Below are 27,489 nucleotides of genomic sequence, written 5' to 3'. Positions count from 1 at the left end.
GTGTTTAATTGGTTATACATGTTATATTCCACTTGACTAGCCTTGCAAACTAATAATTTTCAATGTCATATTTGTTGAGAATTATTATTTTCTTATAATTTATCATAGCAATTAAATGCTTTTATTTGTAAATCAGAAAACCATTAATCAATAATTACTGATTGAAATTTATTATCATTTTTGATAATATATAAACATATTAATATATATATATATATATATATATATATATATATATATATATATATATATATATATATATATACAAAACTACTAAAATAAAAAAAAAATTAATATATTAAATTAAAAATTTGTCCAGAAATATAAAACTTGATTCATGTGTTATTAAAAGACAGGCTTTGTAAAATGCATGATTTGGGACAACAAAATTCAAAAATCCACTGCAATTCAGACATAGTGAAAATATAAAAAACATATAATATTCTTGCAGACAAATGAAACAATAGCAAAAAATTGTATAATATTATATAATCAATTATTTTAAATCTAAACATAAATAATAATAAAATTAATTAAGACTCTCTTCTAAAAGAAATATAATTTAAAGTAGCAGTTTCGAGTAATAGCAGATACACACTCAGTATTTGATATGAATCAGAGCCTTATGCTCAACCTTTACTTCACAACAACTTTCCCTATCACAATAGTTTCATGCTTGCATCTGGACACTAAGCAAAGGTATATTATTGCTATATAAACTGTTCACCTGCATGGATTTTAAAGGCATTTATTAAAAAAAAATATTTTGCTAATACCTTACTTTATAAGATCTGACTTCAGAATTCAGCATTATATGCCTATTATAATTTTTATAAAAAACAAAACAAATCTTTTCAATGGAAACATTTAAGACAATTTTTTTTCACAGAAAACAAGAAAAATCAACAATATAAATGCCACTGCAAAGCACTTTTAAGCTGCTTTTTTTCAGAAAGAAAAAATATAAAATAACCTGCTTGTATTTTCTCCACAAGAATTTGAAAAATCAGCAAAGATCAACAGAGCTTTTAAGTCTTTCATATGTAAGAACACTTTTTGACCAGTATACTCTGGTTACTTACAGATCCATCTTGGAACGTTCTAATGTTTGAGATCGACCACCTGGGCCTCCAACCTAGAAGATAAAAATAAGGTTAAAGAAATAAATATGATTTCTTAAATAAAATTCTCGTATAGAAAGATTTACAGTAATTATTAAGATTATTTTCTGTAACACATAATAACCTTTACAAAGATCTTAAAAGTGAAATTGTAATCAATCTGAATAATTTAACAGATTTTAAATTTTCCCACAGAGTTTTTCATTTTTTATTTACTTAGAATAAAATAAGTTCATATTAAAAATATTGAGCAAATAATTCATTCATAATTATATTCTTAAAGCAAAATAAATATATATTTCGCTTTTAGAGTATAACTGTGAAAGAATTTCATACATAAACTGTACAGATATTTGTTGATTAATTTGATACTGCTACAATCAAATGAAAAAGATATAATATTTTTAATTGTTTTTGACTCTAATTAATATTTAGACAAAAATATAAAAAAATTCCCAACAATTATAAAGAAAACCACAGTTTAATACAAAATGGAACAGATTCCACAATAAAGTTATTTATACAATTTATAAAACTATTAATTAAAATTAGTTATAACAATTAATAGCTTGAAACATTCTAAATACAAGCAAGAATTTTAACATTCCAAGTAGATACAAAATTTAAGATTTGCATTAAAAAAAATGTATACATTTTCAAATAAATAGTAAATTATTTTTCTTTTTTGGCCTGATTTGATTGTATCTATCAACTGACTTTGAACTTTTATATTTTAAAAGTTTGTTTCTTAATCTCCATTTTTTTTTGTTTTATGCTGATTAAATACATAGGATTTATTGTTTCACATATTAAGAAAAACAAAATTGAATTTGATTTTCATAAATTAAGATTCTAAAGCTTCAGTAACATATTTTTGCTCTCGATTCTGCTATAATTTTTCCAAATCTTTAGATATCATTTACATGCAAATTTTGTGTAAAAGAAATTGCATCATTTAAATCTATGACTGGTCAACTTAAAAATGTTCATAGTTACTTTATTTAGATTAAATATTAGATTGGGTTAAATTATCCTACATTTGCTGATAATTTATCACGCTACTGTAAACTGTGTCTTTCCTGAAAGATTTCTTCAAGGTGAAAATAAAGAAAAATAATTAAAAAACGACTTTCCTTTATTTTCATGAAAGTAATTGAAAATGAAAATAAAAAATAAATATAATCATGCGACTAGACAAAAAGGTTACAGAACCATTATTGTTTATTGATAATACTAAAAAAAGAGAATAATATAGCTGCTCGTCTATAAATACTTTAAAAGCTTGGCTAAAAATAACACAAATCTATTTTGGAAAGTAAAAAATCTGCATTTTGAGGCACTTGCAATTTTTTTTCCACTAAAATTTTAAAGTGAAATCTTGTCATTTTTCTGCAATAATTCTCGAAAATAGAATTACATAAATACTATTTTTACACCATTTTAGAACTTTTTGTTATTAATAGTAATTATGATGCAATTTTACCCTGAATTTTGACAATTATATATATATATTGCTCTATTCTTAAAAACTCAAAAAGACAGATTCAGTCCATTATTTACATTATAAAGAATAAGAAAGTGGAGTTACACGACTATGATAGACAACGGGCAATTAAAAAGTAGATTATTCGGACAACTATGATGTCATAGGCTTTGATTCTGTTACGAAAATTTAAGCAAGAAAAGAGCAGGAGTATAGTTAAGAGAAGATTAGTAAGGCTTTAAGATCTATCACAATTTAAATGTTTTTCTTTTCTTTTTAATGAAATCTTGAATATTAAATTATACATAAGTTTTTTATGAAATGAAATACAGCCAAAATTTTTTGATCCAACAATCTGCAAAGAATAAAATATTTCAGAAATTATTACACCAGAATATAATGCCATAAAATATTTGTTTTATTTTGTATCAAATGAAAATCTTATTACAGCCAGACATAATATATGAAAATAATGAAACACAGGGAATCCAACTTATTGAGCATTTTAGAAAATTTGGATTATATGCGAAATTTAATCAAATAATCTTGAAATGCCAAATGCTAACTACTGGTGATTCAGATTACTGAGGTTCCATCATATATGATACTTAAGAATAAGCAATATTTATAAATCTAATGCATTTAAAAAAGCTGGCAAAAGAACAAATAGCTCTTACATGACTGTTCCAAGTGTCTTTTTTATTGACTTCATTTTCTGAGTCATCTTCTGAAAGTTCTGAATATTCATCCTCATGTAAAAGGAGATTGTCCCTTGATGGATTAGAACCATCACCCAGTCTAAAATTCAAGTTAAAGAATAGAAACAAAAGAGAAAAGATATACAAAATATTGATATTTATATTGTTACAAAATTTTTTCTTCTACAGATACCGCTAATCAATCGCTAGTAACGCAGCACATTTAATTGCTAGTTCAGCAGCTTCCTTGCTGTCTAATCCTTCAGTTTCTCTATGTGTTGGCAACTCCAACTCTCACCACACACCGCCTCTGACTATACACACGACTTCTTCACAAACACACAACAATTTCCTCGCAGCTTGATGGTTGGGTTGACGGGGCGCCTAGCCCCGGCAGGGGCTTATCCTCGGTAAGGAGAGACTTCACAGTGCTTTGCTGTCTATACTTTGCTGTGGCCGTCTTCTTACGCTGCCATTGGGGTTAGTAAGTTTTTACTGCTTGTGAGCTAGAATTGGCTATTGAGATACTGTTTAATTTGAGTTTGAAAAAATAAAAGTTAGGAAGAAAAACTAAGGGGCTGAGATAAATTAAAGTAGTATATTACGGGGTCTTCTAGAGTTTGTAGATGGTTTATATTTAGGGATTTTAGCTATTGCTTCATTTTCATTCTTATCCATGTTTTTAAAGAAGTTAGTGGCTAGATTTTTAATGAATTTTTTAAGAGGGGGATAGTCTAGGCATAAGTACATATTTGTATTGGGCATGTAGTATTTCATATTGCAGAAATTACAATTTCCTCGCAGCTTCTGAGTGCCCGTCTTTTATAGTTCCGGGAGGCGGGGCTAGGATCTTCAGATCAATCACGGCATACCTGGGTGTATCTCGGTTATTACTGGATGGATCGTGAAGCTTCTCGAACTTTCTGGTATTATCCATTTAGTCGCCAAACTCGCCAAATTCAACGCCAAGCCGCCAAGCTCAGCACGCCGTGCCGGATAGCAAAATTACAGATTTGTAACAATATATATTTAAAAACACGCATTACTCCAACAAAACCAATAACTTATTATTTTCTGATCACTAATTTATTAGAATAATAAGATTTTTTTTTTTTTTTAGAATCATGAAAAAGAAGAATAATTTTTTTAGAATTATTATTAAGATTAATTTCAATTTAAAGTAGCAGTAGGGACTGATCTTGTAATTTTGAATAAAGATCCGATGATAAAATAAATAAGCACAAGACTCTAGAAACTTTCATATATTTTCAAAAGAAAGTACAAGAAGCATAAATAAATAACTTTTAGATACATTTATTAAAAAATTTTCTTTGACAAGAATCAATTGTAATTATTATATATATATATATATATATATATATATATATAGGAAGGAATAAATTAAAACAAAATGAAAATATGGCCTCAGATATAATGTAATAAAGAATTATTTCAAAGAATTTTAAAAAATGTCAGCAAATTTTATGAAGTAAAGGATACATGGGTTTGAAAGATCGTCGTTTTCTTCGGGAAAAAAGCTTTGCTAACTGAGTGAATTTCTTTCGTGAAACTGAAAAAAATATTTATGATTTAATTAAGAATTAAATCATAAATTAGAAGAAGATTCAGAAAACACATAAATTAATGCAAATATTTTATTACTAAATTTAAATAATTCTTTAGTATATAATCTGTCATATCTATAAAATTAATTTCTAACTTCCTAACTTTAATTACAGTTTTCAATATTTAAAAACAGTAAAATCTTTAATCTTTTCCCCAACTATAACAAAAAAAAAACAAAAAAAAAAAAAAAAATGTTTACAATAATATAATAATTTTAAAATTCAAAAAAATATTTTTTTAATGATTACAATTTTATTGCAGTACAATTCCCCCATTAAATGTTAGCAATTTTTTAAAAAATATTTTATATTTAATTTGCAATAACAATATTTATCACTGCAAAGAAATAAAAACTGTTTTCATTGTTTCATCAAACACTAAATCTACTGTTTTTTTTTTAACTGTTAAAAACCAAGACGTGCATATTGTTTATATTTTCAAATTCTTTTGCAATATAATGAATTTTTATTTTCTAAATTTTGTTTACCTTAATAATTTTTTTGTGTCTTTTAAAAAATAAATAAGTCTACTGAGATATTAAATATGCTTGAAAATAACTCCAGTATGCTGTATCTTTATACTTATCATTTTTTAATTCCTTATTAGAATATTTTAATCCAGTAAACATCCTATTGGATGTACTTGAATAATATATGTAAATTGCACTAGATAATTTTTAATATTGGAAAAACAATCTATAAAAAATAAGAAAGTGAAATTTCATCACAGTGTAACAACTAAATATTAAATAATTCATTCAGTTATAAATTCTACTCTTTTAAGAAGATTCATATTTTTAAAGATTGTCGCAAATAAAATAAAATAGTTAATTTTCTCATTTTGTAGTTTATAAGTGCTTTTTTGAGTGAATCATAGATATCAAGCTATGCATAAGAGATTTAATTGAAATCGAACACAACCAAGTATTCTAGGCAAACCAAAAGAGCTTAATTTAACAAGATTACAGCAGAAACATATCGTAATATTTTCATTTGTCTTTCAAAATGATACCTTTTCCCATGTTCCTTACCTTTTCCCATGTTCTTGATCTTTTCCCTAAATGCAGCATCTGTCTCCTCTGGAGGCGCCGCGTTGCAGTAAGGAAAATTGCCTTCCAATTCTTCCCCTCGGCCCTCAAGGTCTTCGGCCTCATCTTCAGGGGAGGACACATCGGAAGAGGCTGAAATAAGCCAGTTTCATGAGCTATAATTATACTATTAGGAATCTAAAATATTGTTTCTTGGCACAATTAGTTTCATAATAAGGAAAAGAGTTGTACAGATATTTTAATGAATATTGAATGAATACCAAGTTAATGCCACTAGGCTCTGGCCCTCATTAGGCAACAAAAATGAAGATGCTCAAAACTATTGGAATTTTGGTAATATCTCAATTAGGAGCCATGATACAATATTTTTGTAGAAACGTTATTGCTTAGTAATGGGATCCTAAGACTCCAAATCAATAATTCACATGAATAATAGTCACATGAATTCTGTCTTTGATCTCCAGCACATTCTCCCTGAGTGCTTAGTGATATTGCAGTTGTTTAACAATGATTTGTTGTTTGCAAAAGCGATGTTGAATTTTGCAAGTACAATTTTCCAAGTATACTTCAGATGTGTTTTTTTCTAAAATAAAGCATTGTTATTTGTAATTGAGACTACTAAATTCACTACACATTCATCAGACGATTTTCAACAACAATATCAAGATTTTATAACCAAACATGATACACACCAATAAATCTATGCAAAATCTTCACACATTCCAGTCTCCTCCCAAAATGATTCAAATTTTTGTTTGTTTAATAAAATTTAATACTCAGCAAAGTATACACATGAAATAGCTAAGACACTTCATTGATGTGAATGCTTTTGATAATCTATACTTATAATAAAGCTCAATGTGTGTGTGTGTGTGTGTGTTGGCGCTCTACAGGCCAGGTCATTTGACATACAGCTACCAAATTTGGTACATGTATACCTTAGAGGTCGGGAATGTGCACCTGGGGTCCCTTTTTTTGAAATTTTAATTAGAATTTTAATTATTAATTAAAAACTAACTTTCCCGCCTAAAAAATCTTCCATTTTCCCCACCGCCAAATGAGAAAGGCTTGTTTTTTTTTCTCCCAACAGTAATGAGGCTAGGGTTAACATATTTCGGCGGATTATTTCAGATTCTGTTTATTTTCTTAATGTTTTATGCATTTAAAATTAAACATTGTTAATTAATCCATGTTTCAGATTCATTCTGAAGTACTTTTGAATTAAAATAACACAGAATAAAGGAAATTAAAAATGTATAATTTGCATAGCGTTATCCCAACTGGCGTAGAAAAATTCACGCATTTGCGTTACCGTAAAAGGCGAAGAAAATTCACGCATGCGCACTGTGTTCTGATTGTTGGCATGGCAACCATTATCAATGGACGATTAAAATTATTTTTAGGTTAGTTGTATGCTTTTGTAAGTAGTATTTATGTTAGTTATATATTTTTTGTATATGCTTATAGTTTTAAGTACATCGTTTTTTAAGTAGTTTTTTTTAACCTGTTTTCAATGATTTAAATTATTTTTAGGTTAGTTGCATGCTTTTGTAATTAAATTGTATTTATGTTAGTTATATATTTTTTTGTATATGCTTATAGTTTTAAGTACATCGTTTTTTAAGTAGTTTTTTTTAACCTGTTTTAGACTGATTATTTTAAAGGATTCATTTTATTTTCTTAGTGTTTGATGCATTTAAAATTAAACATTGTTAATGAATCGATCTGTTCATGATGAATCTGAGAAAATTTTGTTGACAAATTCTTGAGATATTACATAAATTAAGAAAGATATTCTTTAGTGCCCATAAAGTTTAAACGCTCAGTGACTCTATTATCAGTATTATATTATTAAAAAATGCTTTGTTTCAGTAAAAAATATTATGATATTAATTGCAGATTAATCATTTACACTTTAATTTAAAGCATAAATTCTACGAGGGGTAACAGAAAATTAGAAAATACATATTACGTTATGACTGAAGGCCTTTATAATATTATGAGTGAATTATATGACTATCAAAAATTGAAGTTTTAAAATATTTTGCTGAAGAATCTATTAAGGTTGGAATTGCATAAAATATTTAATTATTAAAATTTTAATGAACATTAAGATTGGCGAACCGGCTGGTCGCCAAAGGCGGCTAGTTTACAATATAATGTAAAAAAATGTCTTTGTAAATGATATTTAATACCAGAATGCAAGAATCTTGAAATTTTCATCACTCTTGATAACGGCCAAATAAACATTGTTAGATTATCTATTATGAAACATATTGAGCAAATTAATTCTTTAAAGCATGTTTTACTTCACAATTGAACCGAAGTACGGTTAAGTTAAGGAATTGAAATGATGTGCTAATATCTATTATATTTTCTTTTGACTTGTACATTTTAAATAAACAATAAATTTAAGAGAATGGTAATTATATCTTTCATATCACGAATATATATTGAGCAAATATATACATACAAATAAACTTGCTTCATCTGAAATATGTTAAACTGACCAAAATAAAGTTACATTATTTCCAAATATGCCACAATGTTTGTGATACTTTTTCTTTTTAATTTAATCTAAAATACAACCAATGTATTTTAACATAAACTGAGCATACAAAACCAGAAAGTACTATTTTAACACAAAACAAATACTGGCACAATTCCTAGTTATGAATCATATTATGTCTCTTACAGTTATGAAAAACTACAATTAATGAAAAACTGTAGGGTAAATAAAATACAAAACTTATCTTTCTTTTCCTATTTTTGTAGTACAGCACTGAAGCTAATTCAGATTTAATGGCATATTTTTTTTCAAAATCTAAGAAAAAAATTTCTTTAGAAAACATCATTTAGATTATCCTTTAAAAAATACTGTTTTATTTTCTTAAAAAAAACTTATAACTGAATACTCAAATTATTATCTTTACTTATAAAAGGAAATGTTAGTGCGTATGTATGTGTGGCTTTTTACAGAAGACCATTAGATCTAGAGCTACCAATATAGGGAAATCAGAAAGTAACCATGTGGATAGATTTTGATCTTAATCACTTCAATAAAAAAAATTAATTAGAATTTATTCCAACTGTTTTTATTGTTTCATCAAATATTTAAATGCATGATTTTCTACCATTGATAAAAATTAAAGAAGAAAAATTCATCTAATCTTTAGATTATTTCATATGAGGAACAAGAAAATGAAATTACATTGTGATATAACACAGCATGGAGTCTGAACAAGTTATTAAAATAATTAAAGTGTGTGACACAATTTGATGCTTGAAAGCACTTTATTGAGAAATCATAAACATCAAGTTAATGCATAAGATAATTAACTGAAATTAAATAGAAACCATATTCCTCATCAAACAACTGACCTTCAAAGTGGTAATTTGAATACATTCACCCATTAGAAGTGTTAAAACAATAAAACATCATTTAAGGATTAATTAACTTCTTTTTTTTCCTCTTTGAAAAAAATAACTAACCAAATGTTTTCTTTTCTTACCTCGTTCTAATGTTGATAAGAATTCTTTGTTGTCTTTTAGCTCTTGGAAAAACTCCTCATTCTGAAGAAAAAGGGCAATACGCTCATCTTCAAGGTATTGTGTGAGTTCTGGATCATTAGTTGCTGTGCTGTCATGGCGTTTACGTTCATTTTCTTCAATGCGCTGCTGGAGAATTGTTGAACTCAAAATTGTCACTTTCTACAAACAAAGATAAAAGCAAATATTAACATTAGAAATCTTAAACAAAAGAAACATTTCAAAATAAAAAATAATTTTTAAATGTGTTACAACACATCTCATTATTTTTTACCTGTATGATTTGAAACTTTTATCAGATTCATACATTGTTATCAAATGGTGAAGATAAATTTCAATACATAATTTAAAAAAAATATTACTAAAATATTACACATCAATTCCCATAAAGTGCACATAATAATGATGAGGAAAAAATGAATCAATAAATTCAAAGAAAGAGAAACAAGCTATAATAAAAAAAAATATATATATATATATTTGTTCTATTAAAGCTTATGGAATTCAATAAATCATACTCCTTCAACATTGGAGCACTTCTCACAGAAAATTATTTCCACTTAATTTTATTCAATAGTACAAATATAATCAGATTTAGGGATAAATATAATTCAAAAGCATAAATTTAAAATAAAAAATCATTTTTTCCCTCTGAAAATTAATAACAATCTATTTCAAATGTTTCAAGAAAATTCTTAATTAACATGAAACAAAGATATTCTACCATAAGTCAAGAGTTATGAATCATAAGAATATCTTTTTAAATATAACAATACAAGAGATAAGAAATATAAATCTAATAATCAGCATAATTATAATCTAATAAAATAATCAGCAGATTTATTTGTATAATGTTTATTATTTAAAGATAATTACTAACCAATTTAACCGTAATTAAAAAAAATACGGATGACTGAAAACAAAAATTAAAAAACAGAGGCTACCATCCTTAATTTTAGATGATTGAGTGCCCAATCCATATATTTAAAATATCAGCAAAACCAAAGACCACTGGGCCAATTTTTATTTTAAATGGAAATTCTTAACACCTACAAATCTCTTTAAAAAATGTCTGCCCCACCACTTTATCCTTCATTATACATTCTGTGTGCAAAATTTTAAAAAATATTCCTCAACTTTAATAACTGGACAAATTTTACCATTGTTCTGGTTTTCAGGGGCATGAGATATAACTAACTGCATCCATGAAAACAGACAAATACACTGATCCACATATCGACTATGGATTGATCAGGTTTCTTTATCTTGGATACAATTTTTAATATATACAAATGGTGTCTAGGTTACTTTTAAATGTTTATTCATTTACAATACCTGATAACATACCCCACCATCATTGCTAAACTTAAACAATGCATCAGTCCGAGGCAGTTAAAATTTTACAGAATTAGTATGTAAGAGACTGTTAAAGATTCAAAGAGTCTGTGCACATGATAAATCTTTGGTAAAATTAAGTGGTAAAGTGTTTTGCTGGTTCCCTTTTGTGCCTTTTAAACCTCATAAGTAAAATTAGAATTAAATAACATTATTTAAGGGCAATTAAATAATAATATTATTTAAAGGCAATTGCAAATTTCCAAAAATTGAACTATTAAAATTATTATTAAATAAAAAAATAATCATTTATTTATTTATAATATACTTGGATTTTAATTACTCATTTAACTAGTTACTACATTTCACATAACAGATTCTATAAAATAATGATTGATATTTTTTTTTTTTTAATTTCATTATCAGCTCATAATTTATCATAATAGTTAATTGATTTATTTACAAGCAAGAAAAAACTTAACTAATAATAATGGTTAATATTTCAAAAGTAATAACTTTTTAATAATATAAAGTCATTTTACATCTTTATATGCATACTAAAACAATGAATACAAACATACATATTTTTATAAACTTGCTAAAATAAAATTTAAATCAAATCAAACCATTAACATGTCGATTAAGTTGATTTTCTTCTTTAAAAATGGGAAAGCAAATTCAAGCATAATTAAAAGAAGGGCATCTAAATGTGTACTCTGGTTATCATAAAAATGCTTTAAACTTGTCAATGTTTTATGTGGAAATTAGTTTCCAAATGGCTTATCTTTTTCCAAGTTTGAAATATTTATTCAGATGTTATATGAATTCTAAAATAAAAATATACTTGCCAGAATATATTTTAAGTGCTTTGTTTAGAAGAATAGTCAGAAATTTGATTAAATTATTTATGTAATATATATAAAGTATGATCATACAGAATTATTATGCATACATGGGATAAAATGGATTTTTTGTGTGTGAATTATAAGCTTCAACATTAAATATATCCTTATGCATGTACTTGTCTGTACTGTTCTTTTATGTTTCATCACCAAAGCTGCATTGTACCCAACGAGCAACTGTTATTCAATTTAATAATATGAGATAATTTATCAATCAACAGTGCTCAGAAGATGCTTTTCTCTTATACATAAAAATCTTAAGGTTGAGCCACCTCTGTAGAGAGATGCAAAACTCCAAATCAGGCCACCAAACTCTTAGTAAGAAAAGACTACATTCAAATTCTATTTTTGTAGCAAACAATTTGAATAAAAACTAAATTGTTTTTAATTGCTATATACATCCAGCATAATTAAAATCTCTTGCTACATACTTAATTACAAAAATCTTACTATAAATATTTTTAATACAAAAAATAAAAGATACCTTAGCAGCAGGCTTGGTTGAAGGACTTTCACCTATTTTTAAAAATGTTGGAGGCAATTCTCCCAAAAGAGGAGGCTTCCACTGCTTTAGAACATTTAAGGCCACACTCTCAGATCCCTCAGCACCTTCAGCTGCTGCTGCAGCAGCAGCAGTAGTTGCAGCTGCAAGAGACGCTTCTCCATTTTCTACAATATCAGGTAACCTGGCTAGAAGCACAAACAAATCATCAGACAAAGGCAATATTTTTTATCAGTTATTTGCAATATAAAAGCAGCTAATTAAAGCAGACCATGTTGCTTCTAATTTTTTTTCTTCCTTTGTTATAAATTATGCAGCCCAAAACTATATCCATTTACATCTATGAAAATGATAAGAAATTGATGAATGGATAAATATATGAAAATTATTCATCTACTGCATGCAATAAAACTACTTATTAATAAAGAACATGATAATACAGAAAAAAGAAAATTTGAGAAAAATAAAAAAATATCATAAAGCTGATACCCCCCCCCCCCCTAAGCTAGTCTGTTCAAAAGATTGTAAATTACTTATGACTATGACTCAAATATAAACAAACTTCAGAATTTTTTAATTTTTCAGATTTTTAATTTCTAAATTTATAAAGTAAGTTCATTTTTCAAATATAACAATCAGAAATTAATCAAATTAAAGGAATTATAATAGAATGTAAAACTTATATGAACATTATAAGCTCTAACAATGCATTGAATGAAATTTTTATGATTTTCAAAAAAAAAAAAAAAAAAAAATATGTGAAGCATTTAAATCTCCCTTTAGAGAATAATTTATGAAATAACTAGCTAGCTTACATAGCTTTTTTTCCGGTTCAATGAAACAATATCTTTCTGTTAACAATTCTGCATGTCCTATACCTATAAATGTGCGCATCTCCTGTTTTCATGCAATAATTAGAAACAACACAAGAAAAGAAAAGAAATGCTTGCTTTAAAACATTTATAGATGATAATGAACTTTCAAATATCAAAACCAATATATAATAATTTCCAGATCTTAACAATGACTTTTTTTTAAAAAGGAGGGGTGGGGAGGAAGGGATGGCATTTGTGAAGCTAAATAACTAAATAAACTAATAAGGAAATTAAACAAAAAGAAGCTTTAGGTATTAACTCATTTTAAAAGTTTTTTTTTTTTTTTTTTTTTGCAGATTTTGGAAGTCAGAATGAAGCTTGTCATCCATAACTTAAGTAAAGCAAGTACATGATGAATTTTGGATATCAAATAAAACAATAGAAAGAAGATGTATAGAGTTTGTATCACATTAAAATTCTTGATTATATTAAAATATTTTGGATGTTTACTTTACAGCAACGTCAGGTTTTTTGAAACAAGGTTACAATTACCAAATTTCTATCATTTTAATAAGTTTTTTTTCTAGAATAGTATAAACTTTTGTTGCATTAAAGACTTTCTTCATAGATAAACTACTCGTAATAATGATATTGATTAATTATGTATTTATTAATAATTATGTAATTAGAGAAGATCGTCATTGACTTTTGTGAAAAATCATTTGCTATTAGTAAACTACCAAATACTCAATCAAATGTTCATGATTTCTAAAATTTCCTTAAATTTAAATACAAATAAATGAAGAACTTAATATTTTATTACTGCCAGGCTTACCACTTTCCTCAGGAATCTTTGGGGTTGTTTTCTCAACAGAAGCAGTTTCAGTAGAAGGATTCTGTTCAGCTGAATCACCGGAAGCCAATGCAAATGGTACAGCTTGATTATAAGATGGAGGTGGGGTTGACGGAGAATAGCAAGGGGGTAGTTCGTCATTTTCGGTGGCATCCAGTTCAGTTCTCAATCGCTCATTCTCATTGTCTGTACTCATTGCCAAGAGTTGGTCAATTGTTGAATCAACTGCTCCATTGTTTGATCGCAACACAACCTCAATCACATCTGCATCCATTTCAGGAAACATGGTCGTGAAGTCCCGCATTGCTTGTCGAAACTCCAGCTGAGTGACTGGTGGCCGGTCCTGATCTGTGGCAGCCATGTTACTTAGGGAGAAGAGTTAGTCACGTCTTATCTGTTATGGACAGGAGGTTCTTTAGAAAAGTTGCTTTGGTTTTCATTCCTGAAACTGTAAATGAGTTTTATTGAAGAAACATTTTTTGAATCTGATGATATAAAACCTGAATATTAAGTATTGATCTCATTAGCAAGGAATAGTTAGTACCCAACATGAATGCTGGTAAGAAATGTCATCTCGGTGGCAATGATATATTTGAAAAGAATAATTCAATTATAATTTTTTTTTAATTATAGGAAAAGACAGCTAAATTTGCATGCATTCCACCTAACAAAACAGAAAAGTATCTAACATTGTAAATAAATTTAAAAAAATGAAAATAAATAAAAATAAAATGTGACGAAAGCTTTCATAAACATATAAAGACATTTAAACTCCATATCATCAAAAGCAAACATATAACAGATGAGAGCAATAGATTCTAGTCTCAATAATAATAAAATAAAAACTCTCATTATTTACTTGGAGTTAGTTTTAATGTTTTGATTTATTTGATTTGTCCTTCGCCAAGTGGGAAAATACATTACAACTTATGAACACATTGATTGCAAATTTATATGAAGAAATTGATTAGGTTATCTTGCCTCATCCAGACTAGCTTGTTATAACTCAGATATGCATAAAAATGGTAAGATAATTACATTTAATACACTGACTGTTAGGACAGCTGATTATAATTACATTTATACACTAACTGTTAGGACAGCTGATGGTCTCATGGGATGAAGATGAGTCACAAGCAAGGCAAGCTCTGTCCTACTCCTCCAAGCACTTAATTAAATCTTTCTGTTGATATAGACCTTCAAAATAATTCATTCTCCATATTAATCTTTTAAACATTTCCCTCAAGTAAAAACAGTTTTAAAATTGAATTTCATCTCCAAAGCATGTTTTCTATTTGAAAAATTTATTACTTAAAGCTCAAAAAGTATCAACCAAAGCAATTAACCGAGGATTAAGAATAAAGTTAAATTAATATCTTTTTTATATGAGAGATTCAAGACAAGAAATAATAATCTAAACCAAATTATAAACATAAAAATCTAAAGTAAAGTTATAAAATTAATATCTCAATAAATGAATTAATAAAAACCATATAAAGGAAATAAATCGATGAAAAGGTAAAATAAAAACCTCATAATGCAATTAAATCTAAAAATAAAGTAAAATACTAAATATATTGTTTTATAATTAAAATTCCAGTTATTTATTCAACTAAAGAGCAGAAGAGAAAGGGGGAAAATGCCATTTTATTAAGAGCTATTAAAATGTTATTTATATATCATATACAGTTTTGACTTTAAAAAAAACTTAAATCAATTATTCTTAAATATCAATATACATCTAAAGATCTGTTTTTAAAATAACCAATCTAAAATGTAGAAAAACAATTTTTAAATCTGAATTCTATTCATTAGCAAAAATGATTTAAAGTAAAATAAATGAAATTTATTTATGTAACGGTGAATTTCTATTTATCAAGTACAAAGCTATACAGTTTTGGAGTATTTCTCATTTCTAGAGTTGGATTAGGTATACTTTATGAACAGCATTTGTAAGCGTCATTTTATGATCAAGAATTCAACCTAAAATTGCATGGGACATAAACCAAGTGATAGACACATTTAATAATAGTTTTTTTTTTTAAAGTGGTCTCACCAATGTCCTGATGGGTGTGTCATTCAAATGACTGGTAAAGGGATAATACACACATCGTAAGAGCAAAGTATACAAAATTTAGCAGTTACAACCAATTACAATAGAATAAATATGTAAACTTGATTGCATCTGCATTTCCTGTCTATAAAGCTTACCTGAAAATTAAATTATAACATACAATCTAATAAATGTTAATTGAATAAAAAATAAGAAAAAGCATAGTAAATAAATAAATAATTGCTGCATACATTTGATAACAACATAAAATAATACTTATAGAAAGATTGTCAAATTTCCTTTATCTAGTCAGAGATCATTGGAAAATTGAAGACACGCATCAAGTACAAATAAAAAGGAGACAAAATAAAATTATATAATAAAAAAGTAAAATAAAAAAAAACTTTGAAACCACAAAACAAATAAATGAGTAAAATACATAAATATTACTTAAATACTCGGAAGAAAATCATCCAACTTTCCATTATCTGATGAAAGAAGTTACTAGAACTTCCTGCTTAACTTCTATGTTTTTAGCTCTCCAAGCTGTTTTAAAAACCAAATAAGTTAAATTAAAATAATTAAACTTTTTACTTAAAACAGACACAAATTGATTTCATTTTCTCTTTGGAAAAAGGATGTTTTCATTTTCTGACCAACAAAATTGATGAAATATTTTGTTCACTTCAGGCATTATTTAATTACATTTTTTAATAGTAATAAAAAAAATTTAAATTAGTTTTTTGAAATCATTTTTACATAAAATTGATTTTTTCTCTAACATTAAACAAAAACTTTTTAATGATAAAAATTTAGTTACTTTCTTATTTTAACAAATTGAAAAAAATATTTACACATTATTTGTAATAATTTTATTGTTTCAATGAAATTTAAATTATTATAAAAGTTTTTGTAAATTTTGAATTCTCTTATATTGTTGGAAGCTAAGAAACAAAGGTTCTGCTTACTTTTTTTTTTTTTAATCTTCAATTATACATACAAAATTTTACTTTTATTGCATCCTTTTTTTCTAGGATCAGAAAAGGAAATATGCATATTAGGAAATTGACTGGCAACCTGAATGATTATGGATATTATTCTTTTAACCAGTATGTTTTAATCCGATGAAATACTGCAGAATGTTAAATGTACCATATTTGTTTAAAGTTGCGTATTTTGTATCAGGAATCAGAAAAATGAAGAAGGTGCTAATGTTATGCAGTTAGACATTACTCAGAGCGGATTGTATTAACATACTATTAAGAGAGGTTAATGTACAGAACTGGTGCAAAGTTATTATTATAACAGACCTAAATAATTTCTTGCAATATAAAAATTAAAAATATTTTTGTAGAGAACCCACAATATTAAACAATAAACAAGAGATTTAATTGAAATTGCACAGTCAATATCTTGATGAATGAATAGAAAAGGTAGAAATAAATATGTATGCAAGTGATATTTGTACTTTAAAAGTAAAAGAAATGAGAACCACTTAACTAAATGAGTAAATAAAATAAAATGAAGACTTCTTTAAAGCTATGAAATTTAAATTTACACTCGTATCTCAAGATTAGATCTGATGCAATTAATATAGATGAAGAGAATTGTCATGTATTTTACAGAGTATATGACTATTTTATATATAAATATAATAATATGCAGATTGTTAAGAACATGCTAAGAGAAGTATATTTCATCCAGAATAACTTCATTTGATATTGATACTGATTATATTGATTCATATCACTGAGTAAATTAAATTATACATATATAATATTTTTACATTATTGTCAGAAAAATCTAGAGATCGCCTAGTATGAGGATTTTAGAGTATTAAAAAAAAAAAAAGAAAGAATAATTTTTCCTTTTTGTTTCACTGATTGATCAGAATTGTATTTCTCCTCAATCATACAAGAGATTACTTATTCTTATTTCTCATCACATATTTTGTATGTATTACATCCATCAAAATAATATAAAAGTGGAATAAAATGATATATAAGTGATGAAAATACCCAAACATTAGGCTAGTAGAGAGAGAAAATATTAATAAGTACAACCTAGATTATGTAATGCATATTTTGTACAAAACATAGGTGTTTTGTTTTTTAATAATTCAACGCAGAATGAACAGTGTTTATAAAAAAGTTGAATGCTATAACTGATCAATTGATATTTCATATTAAATAACTAATGTTGCATGCAGTGAACATACCATAAAATTAAAAATACTACTTTAATTCAGTAAGTATAATAAATGCTTGTAGTCATTTTCTTATTTAATAGAATAAAAAAAATATGAAAATAATAATAATGAATTCATAATAATAGCCTATTTCTAATTTTGTAAAAATATAAAATTGAAAAAATAAAGATATATCAGAAAGCAAAAGAGAGATTTATACCAACAATACATATTTAAAAAAGAAAACTAATGAAGCTAGGGTGAAAAAAAAAAAAAAAAATCTATCAGAAGATGAAAGAATGTAAAGATTACAAATCTTTTTAATTTATATAAATTGTATATAATTCATTTATTTTATTTAAAGATGCATAATAATTACTGTCAAAAACAATTAATTGAATTTGATAGATATCAAATTTAAATTGGAAATAAAGGAAAACCATTTTGTTAAAAATATTTCCTCAGAATTAAATTGACCAAATTTTGAACTTTGAAATCTGTGCATATTTCCTAGAATTTGTTTTAGGAAGTAAATTGATTCTGCATATCACTTAACATATGAAAAAAAGTTTATACCAAATCCAAAGCAATCTACGATTAACTCTAAAAATAAATTTAATCAAATTAGATTTTCAAATTTGATTAATTTGTACAAAAAAATTTTAAGAAAAAATTAATGAAAATCTGAAAATAAACAATATAACATAAAACTATTTATTTGACAGATCATTTACAAATACAATGGAAATATATAACTTATAACAAAACACAACACCCATACTTAAAATTTATATCAGATTTAAAATGCGCAGTAGATGAAAATCATTTGAGAAGTACTTTGCGATGAAAGAATTATTTTTACTAATTTATAAATATAGAACAACTGGTCACTCTTGTTCAAACAGAATCGAAATAAAATACTACCATTAATTGTTAAATCAAAATACATACGTGAATAAATTCGGTTGTTTTTAGTTCCATGAAACCGAATCATTAAATCATGAATGTAAGCTAACGGCAATTAAATTAGAGACTACGTCATTTTGGTTATCCTCAGAGATATTCAGTAATACAATTTGAACAGTCATACTTTTCTTTACATTTTGATTTCAAACGAAAACAGAATGAAGTCGGCCTCCGGTTTTTACTTTCTATCGCAATACCAGATAGTATCTGGAGGCAGCTTGAATCCTAATGTCAAGACATTATCGAATCCAAAAATATTCTGTCATGCAGCTGGATCCAGTAAAATCCAAGTATGCGGTTGGTTAAAGCAGTAAATCAATGCGTTCATTCAACGAAAGAACCAAATACAAAAAATCGTGTTTTCCTTATTTCATCTGAATAAGAGAAAAAAAAAAAGAAAGAAAACATGATAGAGAGTGAACTCTTCTCAAATTTATTGACCATTAAAAATCATTACTGGTTATGCACCTGCTTTCTTATCTCTATAAAATTTGGAAACAATTTCTATTCTGAATGAATGTATGAACCGGTTCTAAAGTACCTTTCTGGATCTAACCACTGTGCTTTTGGAAAAGCAATGCATGAGTATCACAGGGAAAGCTAACAGTTAGGGGAAATTTTTGATGGATTTTTAAGAGTTATACAATTAATTTAACATTTTTTTACAATCGGCTAACTTTTCGTCTTAGTATCTTAAAAATTATCTATAATACAATACAATTACATATTAATAAAGCCTAAGAATGGGACGATTTACTCAAATAAGATCTATAGGTGAAATAAAAAAAAAGAGTCTATTTCTTTTTTTTTTTTCTCCCCAAATCTTCAGTTTAATATAAAAAAGATATCTTTCTCCCTTCCTAATAACTAAATGAACATTCAATGGACTAAATGAGTTATAGCCCAGGAATACAACTGATCCAAGAATGTCTTGCAACTTATTTGCTGCTTTAATTTCAATTTTGGGCAAAAAAATTTGCCTAATTATAATTTTAAAAGAATTAAAAATAAAAGCACAAATACAAATATACTTTGACGAGGGGAAATGTGCATCTAGGTGGGATTTTCTTGAAATTTTAATTAATTCGAGATATTTTTTCGCTTTCCCCCAGCAACTTTCAAAGTATTATTGTACAAAAAGGATTTTCAAACCGTGTGAAAATTTGAAAAGAAAATTTTTAATGATATCACTTAGATCTCATCTAATTTTTTAAATGCATTTGGGCGATTTTATTCACATTATTGGTTGCGTTATTTTCAATAGTCTATTTCATTGGCTCAATGAAATTCAAATTGTTTTCTTTATTTCATAAAATATTTAATCACGTGATATTCTTCGTTTGTTGAACGCTAATGAAAAAAAAAAAAAAAAAAAGATTCTGCTTACGTGAGAAATCAAAAGAAAATTATATTCCACGAAACATAATATGCATTTAGAATATGGATTACATGGTAACTTATGTTTTTAATGGCACTTTAATGCCATGGGATTTGACTCCATAAGGAAAGTTAATTACATAATAAACAGAACCAGAGTAATGCCATTAAAATAACATGGCTCTAATATCTATCACAATTTGATATTTAAAATTTTTTTTTGAGGAAATCATTTAGACCAAAATGGAAACTAAACACAACCAACATTCCCGGTGACCAGTCTGATCGCCAAGCCTAGAGAGTGCTAAATAAAATAATAAGTATTTATATATGGTTTACTATGCTAATTTCGATATTAAGCATATTATTATATTTTTGTGTTAATAATTATACAGAATAAAAAGAATAATGGTACGACCGGAGTTTAACCCCTTGCTTGGCGCAATTTTCAAAAATCGCCAACTCTCCAATAACGGTCTTGCGCCGTGTTTTGCGAAATGTTCAAAAGCGAGGGAGTAGATGTTCAATCATAGCGCATAATAAAGGCGAGGAATAATAGGCTTGCCAGTCTGGAGGTTGCGAGCTTTTGCGCGTCATCGCAACTTGGCGAAGAACGTGGTTAAACTGCGGTTTACCCAAAATAATTTTTAAAATTGCACCAGTTAAAATTAGTTATGTATATGTTTATAAGTGGCGGAATTCAGTATGCCAAATTTTATTTTAAAATGTCATTTTATTTATTATGTCATAGTATTTGTGCTAAATAGATACATTGAATAAAAAGTTATTTTTAAGAATGTAATTCTTTCACGGTTATTTTTTAGATACCTATTTTCGTTGGGCCATAGGCTCTTAAATATCTATTTACAGTTCTGACGGAGCATTTAATTACGCTAGTACATGACCTTCAACTTTGGTATAATAGTCCTATTGTAATGGATTTTTATGATGAATGATTTCTGGTGTTTTCAATCGGCACTATACCATCAAAATAATTCAAAAATTTTCACACTACTCGTATAAGTTTTTAGTTGTATTAAAATGCTTTTGAAATATTATTTTGCATAATTTACAATTGCATGAAATATTTTTTAAATTAAAATTTACCGTACAAAGACATATGATTAATATAAAAATGCATTAACTGATTGAATTTAACAAATAATATGCAATCAAAATAATAATAATAAAAAAAGAACATGCGCGAAAGAAATGTTTTCGAAATCGAAAGAAAGCAAAAGAATATTTGTTGAGGAATAATATCAATTACTTTTCTATTTTTAATTTAATTTCCAGTTCGCCAATTTCATTTGTAGAATAAACAACAAGGATCATTTTTTTTTATCATTAATTCTTTTTCTTCTAATTTGAAAATTTGAATCAATGTGAATTTGTAAAAATATCACATTGGTACATAAAATGAATGAATGAATGCTGAGCTTTTTCTCTAGATTTCAAAATTAAAGAAGAACGCAATAAGGTTTTTCAAATAAATAAAACAAAATCCGATTAAAAAACAGTTATTCAACAAAATTTTTATAAAAAATAATGTTTTTAATCAAAATTATTATTAACTATATTGCATCTATGTGTTTAAAATAATTAGAAAAACTGACTAAGCAGTGCCCCAATCTCAACCACTCTTCCGCTTTCGCCAAATTTTGATTTATATAAAAGCTCATGATTTCTAGATATTGTATTAATGGTAATCTGCCGCTGACTTTCTATTTTTGAAAAAAAATTCTAGAATTACTGCACTGTACACTCTTTATGAAAAAAAAAAATCTTTCTCCAGCTACAACCCCTACACCGATTTTGCTAGTTATTATTTCGTATGAAATCTTATGATCCTTAAATACATCACCAGTTATTGCTTGTCTTCCATCACTCTCCATTTTTGAAAGGTATTGAAAAGAATTCATTTTCATTTTTCTTTCATTTTCTACGGGGAAAAATTTGACAATCCCACAACCACAGCCATTGTGCCGTTTTCATCAATTTTTATTTTGTTTGAAAGCTAATGACGTTTAGATGCAATCATCAACGAACATCCCTTTTCACTCTCCCTTTTATGGAGATATTGCAAAAGAAGTTAACTAGGCACCATTTCAACAATTGAACCGATTTCAGCAATTAATTTTAACACTTTGGGCGCATAACTAACCATTCAGAATGCTCCATGTCTGTTTTACAGTTATTATAATTCAAAACAGTTATTTTGTTTGGCGTTATAAGATGTAGTTCATCAATGTTAGTTGATATGCATAATTAATACTATTAATATGGTGGGAAACAGCTGGTCATCGATGGCAGCTAGTCTATAATTAATTTATAAAGACTGGTAAATTTTGAAAAAAAAAAAAAAAAAAAAAAAAAAGACTGAGACAGAAATTTTAGGGCTTCTATTTAGGGACACGATACTCAGTTTTAGAAGCTCTGAAATCCATTATCAGAATTTAGTTTATATTTTATTTAAACAAAAAAATCTACAAGGAAAGTAGGTAGGAAACAGGAAATCTGTCTATCCTGCTCTCTGACTACAAGTGAACACGATGATTACATAATATAAATGATTTGATAAATAAAATTTGGTATACAGGTTTAGCATCTAAAATGTAGATAAAATATTCAATCAAATCTGACAAAAGACTGACCATTTGTCATCTGTACTTGAGTATGCATTTAAACTCAACAACTCTAAAAAGAAATGATTTATGTTTCACCAGTATTTAGTATCGACAAAATACAATAACATTTCTCGAATTTCCAAAATGCTGGAACATCATATCCGTAAGATTGAAATGGGACAAGGCAAATTAGTTTGACACAATAACGCTCACAGCTCTAAGAAAAGAATTTTTAATAAAACAAATAATTACAAAAAAAAAAAAAAAAAAAAAATGGGAAAAAAAATCTTTAATTATCGTTTGCGTTTTCTCCTGAAACCGCTAAGTTGGATTGTTTAAATTAACCCTTTTAGGGCCGTGGGAAGTATGCTTCCCACGATTTTTGTATGAAATTATGTAGGTTGGCATCAGTTCTGACAAATTTTTTTAGAACTGAAGCATCTAAGACAGAAACTTAGATGCTTCAGTTCTTTATCTCACACAAAATGATGCGTCTTGATTTGTTACTTCATTATTAATTAACCAAATTAATTAATAAATTAAATTTAATTTATCTAATAAGCTAAATGAATCCCTTTTCTTATTCTTATTTCAAGCCTAAAATATTTTAACATAATATGACTAAAAAAAAAAAAGGCCCTTTAAAGGGTTAATTCATGTACGTGACAATTTAAAAAAATGAAATTTGATATGTCATCTTGTGAAAACAATTCCAATGCTATGTCAAGTTTTAGTTTTAACTGGTCGGAAAAAACGCGTCCGTCGGAAAATCGATTTTCAGATTTTATGTATTAAACTGCATTTCAGGAATTAATCACTAGGAAAATTCCCACAGATCATTAAATAGAATTCTGTAAAAATGCTAAATTCACACCAAAGGTTAATATTTCATAACGATTTTTCGTCAATGCTTTGCAAGATATAAGCGGCCTTACATAAGGTCCTTAATTTTATGTGGGAGGGGGGGGGGGTAACACCTCGTTTAGAGAATGTATGAGAAAGTCTTAAGAAGACCAATCCATCTGGTTACTTTTTCATGCAAAAAAGTATGAAAACAGTAAATATTGTAATCATCCAAATATTCGATTTCATGAATTTAATAAATTCCTGCGAATCCGAAAAAAATCCGTTTTCGAAACTATGCCTATCTGTTTCTCCGCAAACATAGTAACTTAAAACGCAAAAATGTAGATTGCTGAATTTTTTTTACGACCTTAAAACCAACATATTTGATTTTTATCGAATTAGGGACAAAATTCTGCAAGTAGAAGTTTGTATCTTTTGGTTGAAAAGAAGACGTTCGAAAATTCATATTCATGTTTTTTTTTTTCATTATACCGAGAAAATCATATTGTGTCAATACATGTTGCACGAATGTTGTGTCCTCCTTCCAGGGACCGGATTAAGACCCACTATAAATTTCGAGGCCCCCTTTTCTCCACAAACATAAAAAAAAAAAATTATTGATTTTAATTTAATCTTTATATAACTAACAAAGTAACACATTTTTCAACCAAGTAACAAATAAAGTAACAAGTTTTGACAGTTTAAAATAGCAAAACGTTTCGTTGAAGATCCTTTTTTTTTTAAAGTTGGTTGCAGTATATCGAGTATAAAGCCAGTGTGAGTAGTCTCTGCGAAACTATTTCGCATACTCACCAATAAATGTCGTATTCCGCTCCCCCCCCCGGAAATCTGGTGAATTTCGCAGTTTTGGTAGGACCACAAATCAGTAATTAAAAATATAGATCTTTGACGTGAATCTGGCAATTTTTAACTGCGTCTGTCTTTCGAATATGTATTTTGAACAACTTTTTCCCCAGATCAAACTTTGATCCACACTCCACAAGATAACATGCCGAATTTCATTGTTTTAAGTCATTGCATTTATGATTCTTTGCGGTTATATGCATGCGAAAGTATAGACAGACAAACAGAGAGTCAACTCTTTGACAGATTTGGTTTAAAATTTGATAAAAATCTGTATTTTAGATGTTAAAACTGCATAGCAAATATTATTTAAGTAGCTCTTTGCGTTTTGTATTGATCAAATTCAATTGTTTTCGAACAGCTAGACACAAGGATTGCCAGTGAATAGATTTCGTCAAAATTAGATAGAAATCCAAAAATTTGTTCGTCATTACACATAGCAAATTTCCCCCGTCTAGCTCAAAGCGTTTTTGAATTATGGTGATCACAAATAGGGCTCGACGGTTTTCCAAATCCGGTTTAAAAAAAAACGGTTTTTTTAAAGTAAATTTGTCATATTCGAAAACCGGTTTTCTTGATTTAAATACCGGTTTTCCGGAGCGCCTGGATATTTGTCTTCTTCATAAAAAAATAATAAATTAATTAAAAAAAATTGAATTTTATCGGTTGGGACCGCTTCGTGTAGCAGTTGAAGGCTTAGAGCTATGAGATGCCAATTTATTAACAAGTGAAAGTATATTTGAATTTCTGTTAAATTAATGAAATAATTTAAACACTGAAATAAGTTTGAAATTATTATATGCTTTAGAAGAAAGAATTTCAGAAAGAAGACAAGTAAAATTAGCAACTCGTTTGCTGTATTTGCCAAATATACAAAACATTTCTAGTTTAGCTAAAAAAATCTAGTGTACTTTCTTTGGTTTCAAAAACAGGAAATTATTAAGTTATCTGGTTAGATATTATCTAGAATATTTCCTAATTTTTATGTGGAAACCGATTCTGATGAAAAGAAAATGGAAGAAACTACTCATCAGAGTAATGCTTTTTCAAAAGAAGCCATGAAAAAATCAATTAATAAGTTTCTTGAAGACCTTGAAAAAAAACTTGCAAATCCAAAGACACTGAAAGCTGAATTTTCATTATTTGAGGCAACGAATAAAAGAACAAAAAGAACTTAGAATTGTTATTTGATGCCATGAAAACTATAAAACCAAGCTCAGTAGCTAGTGAACGAGTATTTTCGATTTCAGGCAATATTGTGTCCAAAATAAGAACAAGACTTGGTCACCGTTCAGTGGATATTTTATGTTTTTTAAAATCCTATTTTCTTAAGAGATATTAAAATTAGTGAAAAAATATAAGTATTATTTGAAATGTTTGTTTCAGTTTTCGTTATTTTGTGTAAGTAATAAATATGCGTAATCCTTATTTTTTATATATATTCTGATTTTGATATTGATTTCGTTTTTTTGTGATTGTATATAAATTAAATAAAATATTTTCTCTTATTCTATTTTTTTTTGAAAAAAATTCGAAAACCGGCTAAAACCGGTTTTTTGGAAATATTGAATTCGAAAACCGGTTTTTGTATAAACCCTATTCACAAACAGATAAAAGATAATGCTAAAGATAAGTTTTTCTAACTCAGAATGGTTCGACATGTAGAGATATCTGGAGTTTAAATTTTTCGGCGATTACAATACTTCTATACTTTGTTTAGGAGAAAGTAAAATTGATAAAACATCTCTTATCAGAATATAATTAACATTTAATAATAGAACCAGGATATTTCTACTTTCTCGTATACGTAGTATTGAGAAAGTATAGTAATCGTCGAAAAATTCGAACTCGAGATTTAGACGATTTCCCATGTTTTAGACCTTGAGTTCGAAAAATACATTTTAAGAAAATGAACATCTATGACTGAGATAATTCAAAAACGCTTTGAGCTAAATGAATGAAATTTGATATATGGTTTTCTATCAGATTTAGCAAAATCTATCCGGAGGAAATCTGTCTGCCCGACTGTTTGAATATAAGCTAACATGATCCCTATAAAACGAAGAGAGCTAGATAAATACAATTTGGTCCTCAGAATTAATATGTATAGTGTAGATGCTACTGAGAAAGACTGAAATCTGGAGAATGTGGACTTCACCAGAAAATGTCAACACATACCAAATACGTCGGTGAAGGACCGAATATTTGATTATAATCTTGTACATTCTGGCCATCACCGATGTTTATCGACAAGTACAGATGTGCTTTAGTGGAGGTCGAAAAAGAGACAATAAAGATGACTACAAAACAAAGAAATATGCTGTTGAAGTTTCGTTATTATATAAAAATAAATTTAAGGGGTCTAATTTAAAAATTGATAGCTTAAAAATAAATGAAAATCTTTTGAAACCGTTTTTTTTTTTTATGATAAAAAAATGTTTAAATATTATCACAATCATTTTGTAATCATTTGATATTTTTGATTTTTGGTTTCGACCTCCTCCCTAAATAATAAAGTATGATTTGAAAATGCAGCAAAAATATTCTTATTCTGTTTATTCTGGAGAGATTATTTTACCGTAAATCCTAATTGCTTGATTACAGCAGAAGAGTCCACTAAAGTATAAATATTCGTT

At 27.2% G+C, this 27,489-nt stretch overlaps 1 protein-coding gene across 4 annotated transcripts in view; it reads right to left on the bottom strand.

Moving 5' to 3' along the window:
• Positions 1–322: 322 nt before the first annotated feature.
• The window catches only part of LOC129956464 (CUE domain-containing protein 1-like), a 45,059-nt gene continuing 17,892 nt past the window's right edge, over positions 323–27,489 (bottom strand). Inside the window, exons 1-8 of one of the 4 annotated variants that reach the window (XM_056068355.1) lie at positions 19,125–19,369; positions 13,915–14,380; positions 12,247–12,452; positions 9,489–9,687; positions 5,959–6,108; positions 4,803–4,872; positions 3,282–3,402; positions 323–1,135 (exon numbers count right to left, since the gene is read on the bottom strand). In XM_056068355.1, the coding sequence (XP_055924330.1) occupies positions 1,079–1,135; positions 3,282–3,402; positions 4,803–4,872; positions 5,959–6,108; positions 9,489–9,687; positions 12,247–12,452; positions 13,915–14,293 (1,182 nt within the window). In that variant the 5' untranslated portion in view covers positions 14,294–14,380; positions 19,125–19,369 and the 3' untranslated portion in view covers positions 323–1,078. Of the gene's footprint in view, positions 1,136–3,281; positions 3,403–4,802; positions 4,873–5,958; positions 8,816–9,488; positions 9,688–12,246; positions 12,453–13,914; positions 14,381–15,010; positions 15,099–19,124; positions 19,370–27,489 lie in introns of those variants that run through there. The other 3 variants (XM_056068358.1, XM_056068357.1, XM_056068359.1) reach the window with 3 other exon arrangements.

Source organism: Argiope bruennichi, chromosome 11 (genome assembly GCF_947563725.1).
Source record: "Argiope bruennichi chromosome 11, qqArgBrue1.1, whole genome shotgun sequence".
In the NCBI taxonomy this organism is placed as follows: Eukaryota; Metazoa; Arthropoda; class Arachnida; order Araneae; family Araneidae; genus Argiope; species Argiope bruennichi.
The sequence above is the reverse complement of the archived record's forward strand: the minus strand, read 5'-3'. Positions and strand labels throughout refer to the sequence as shown.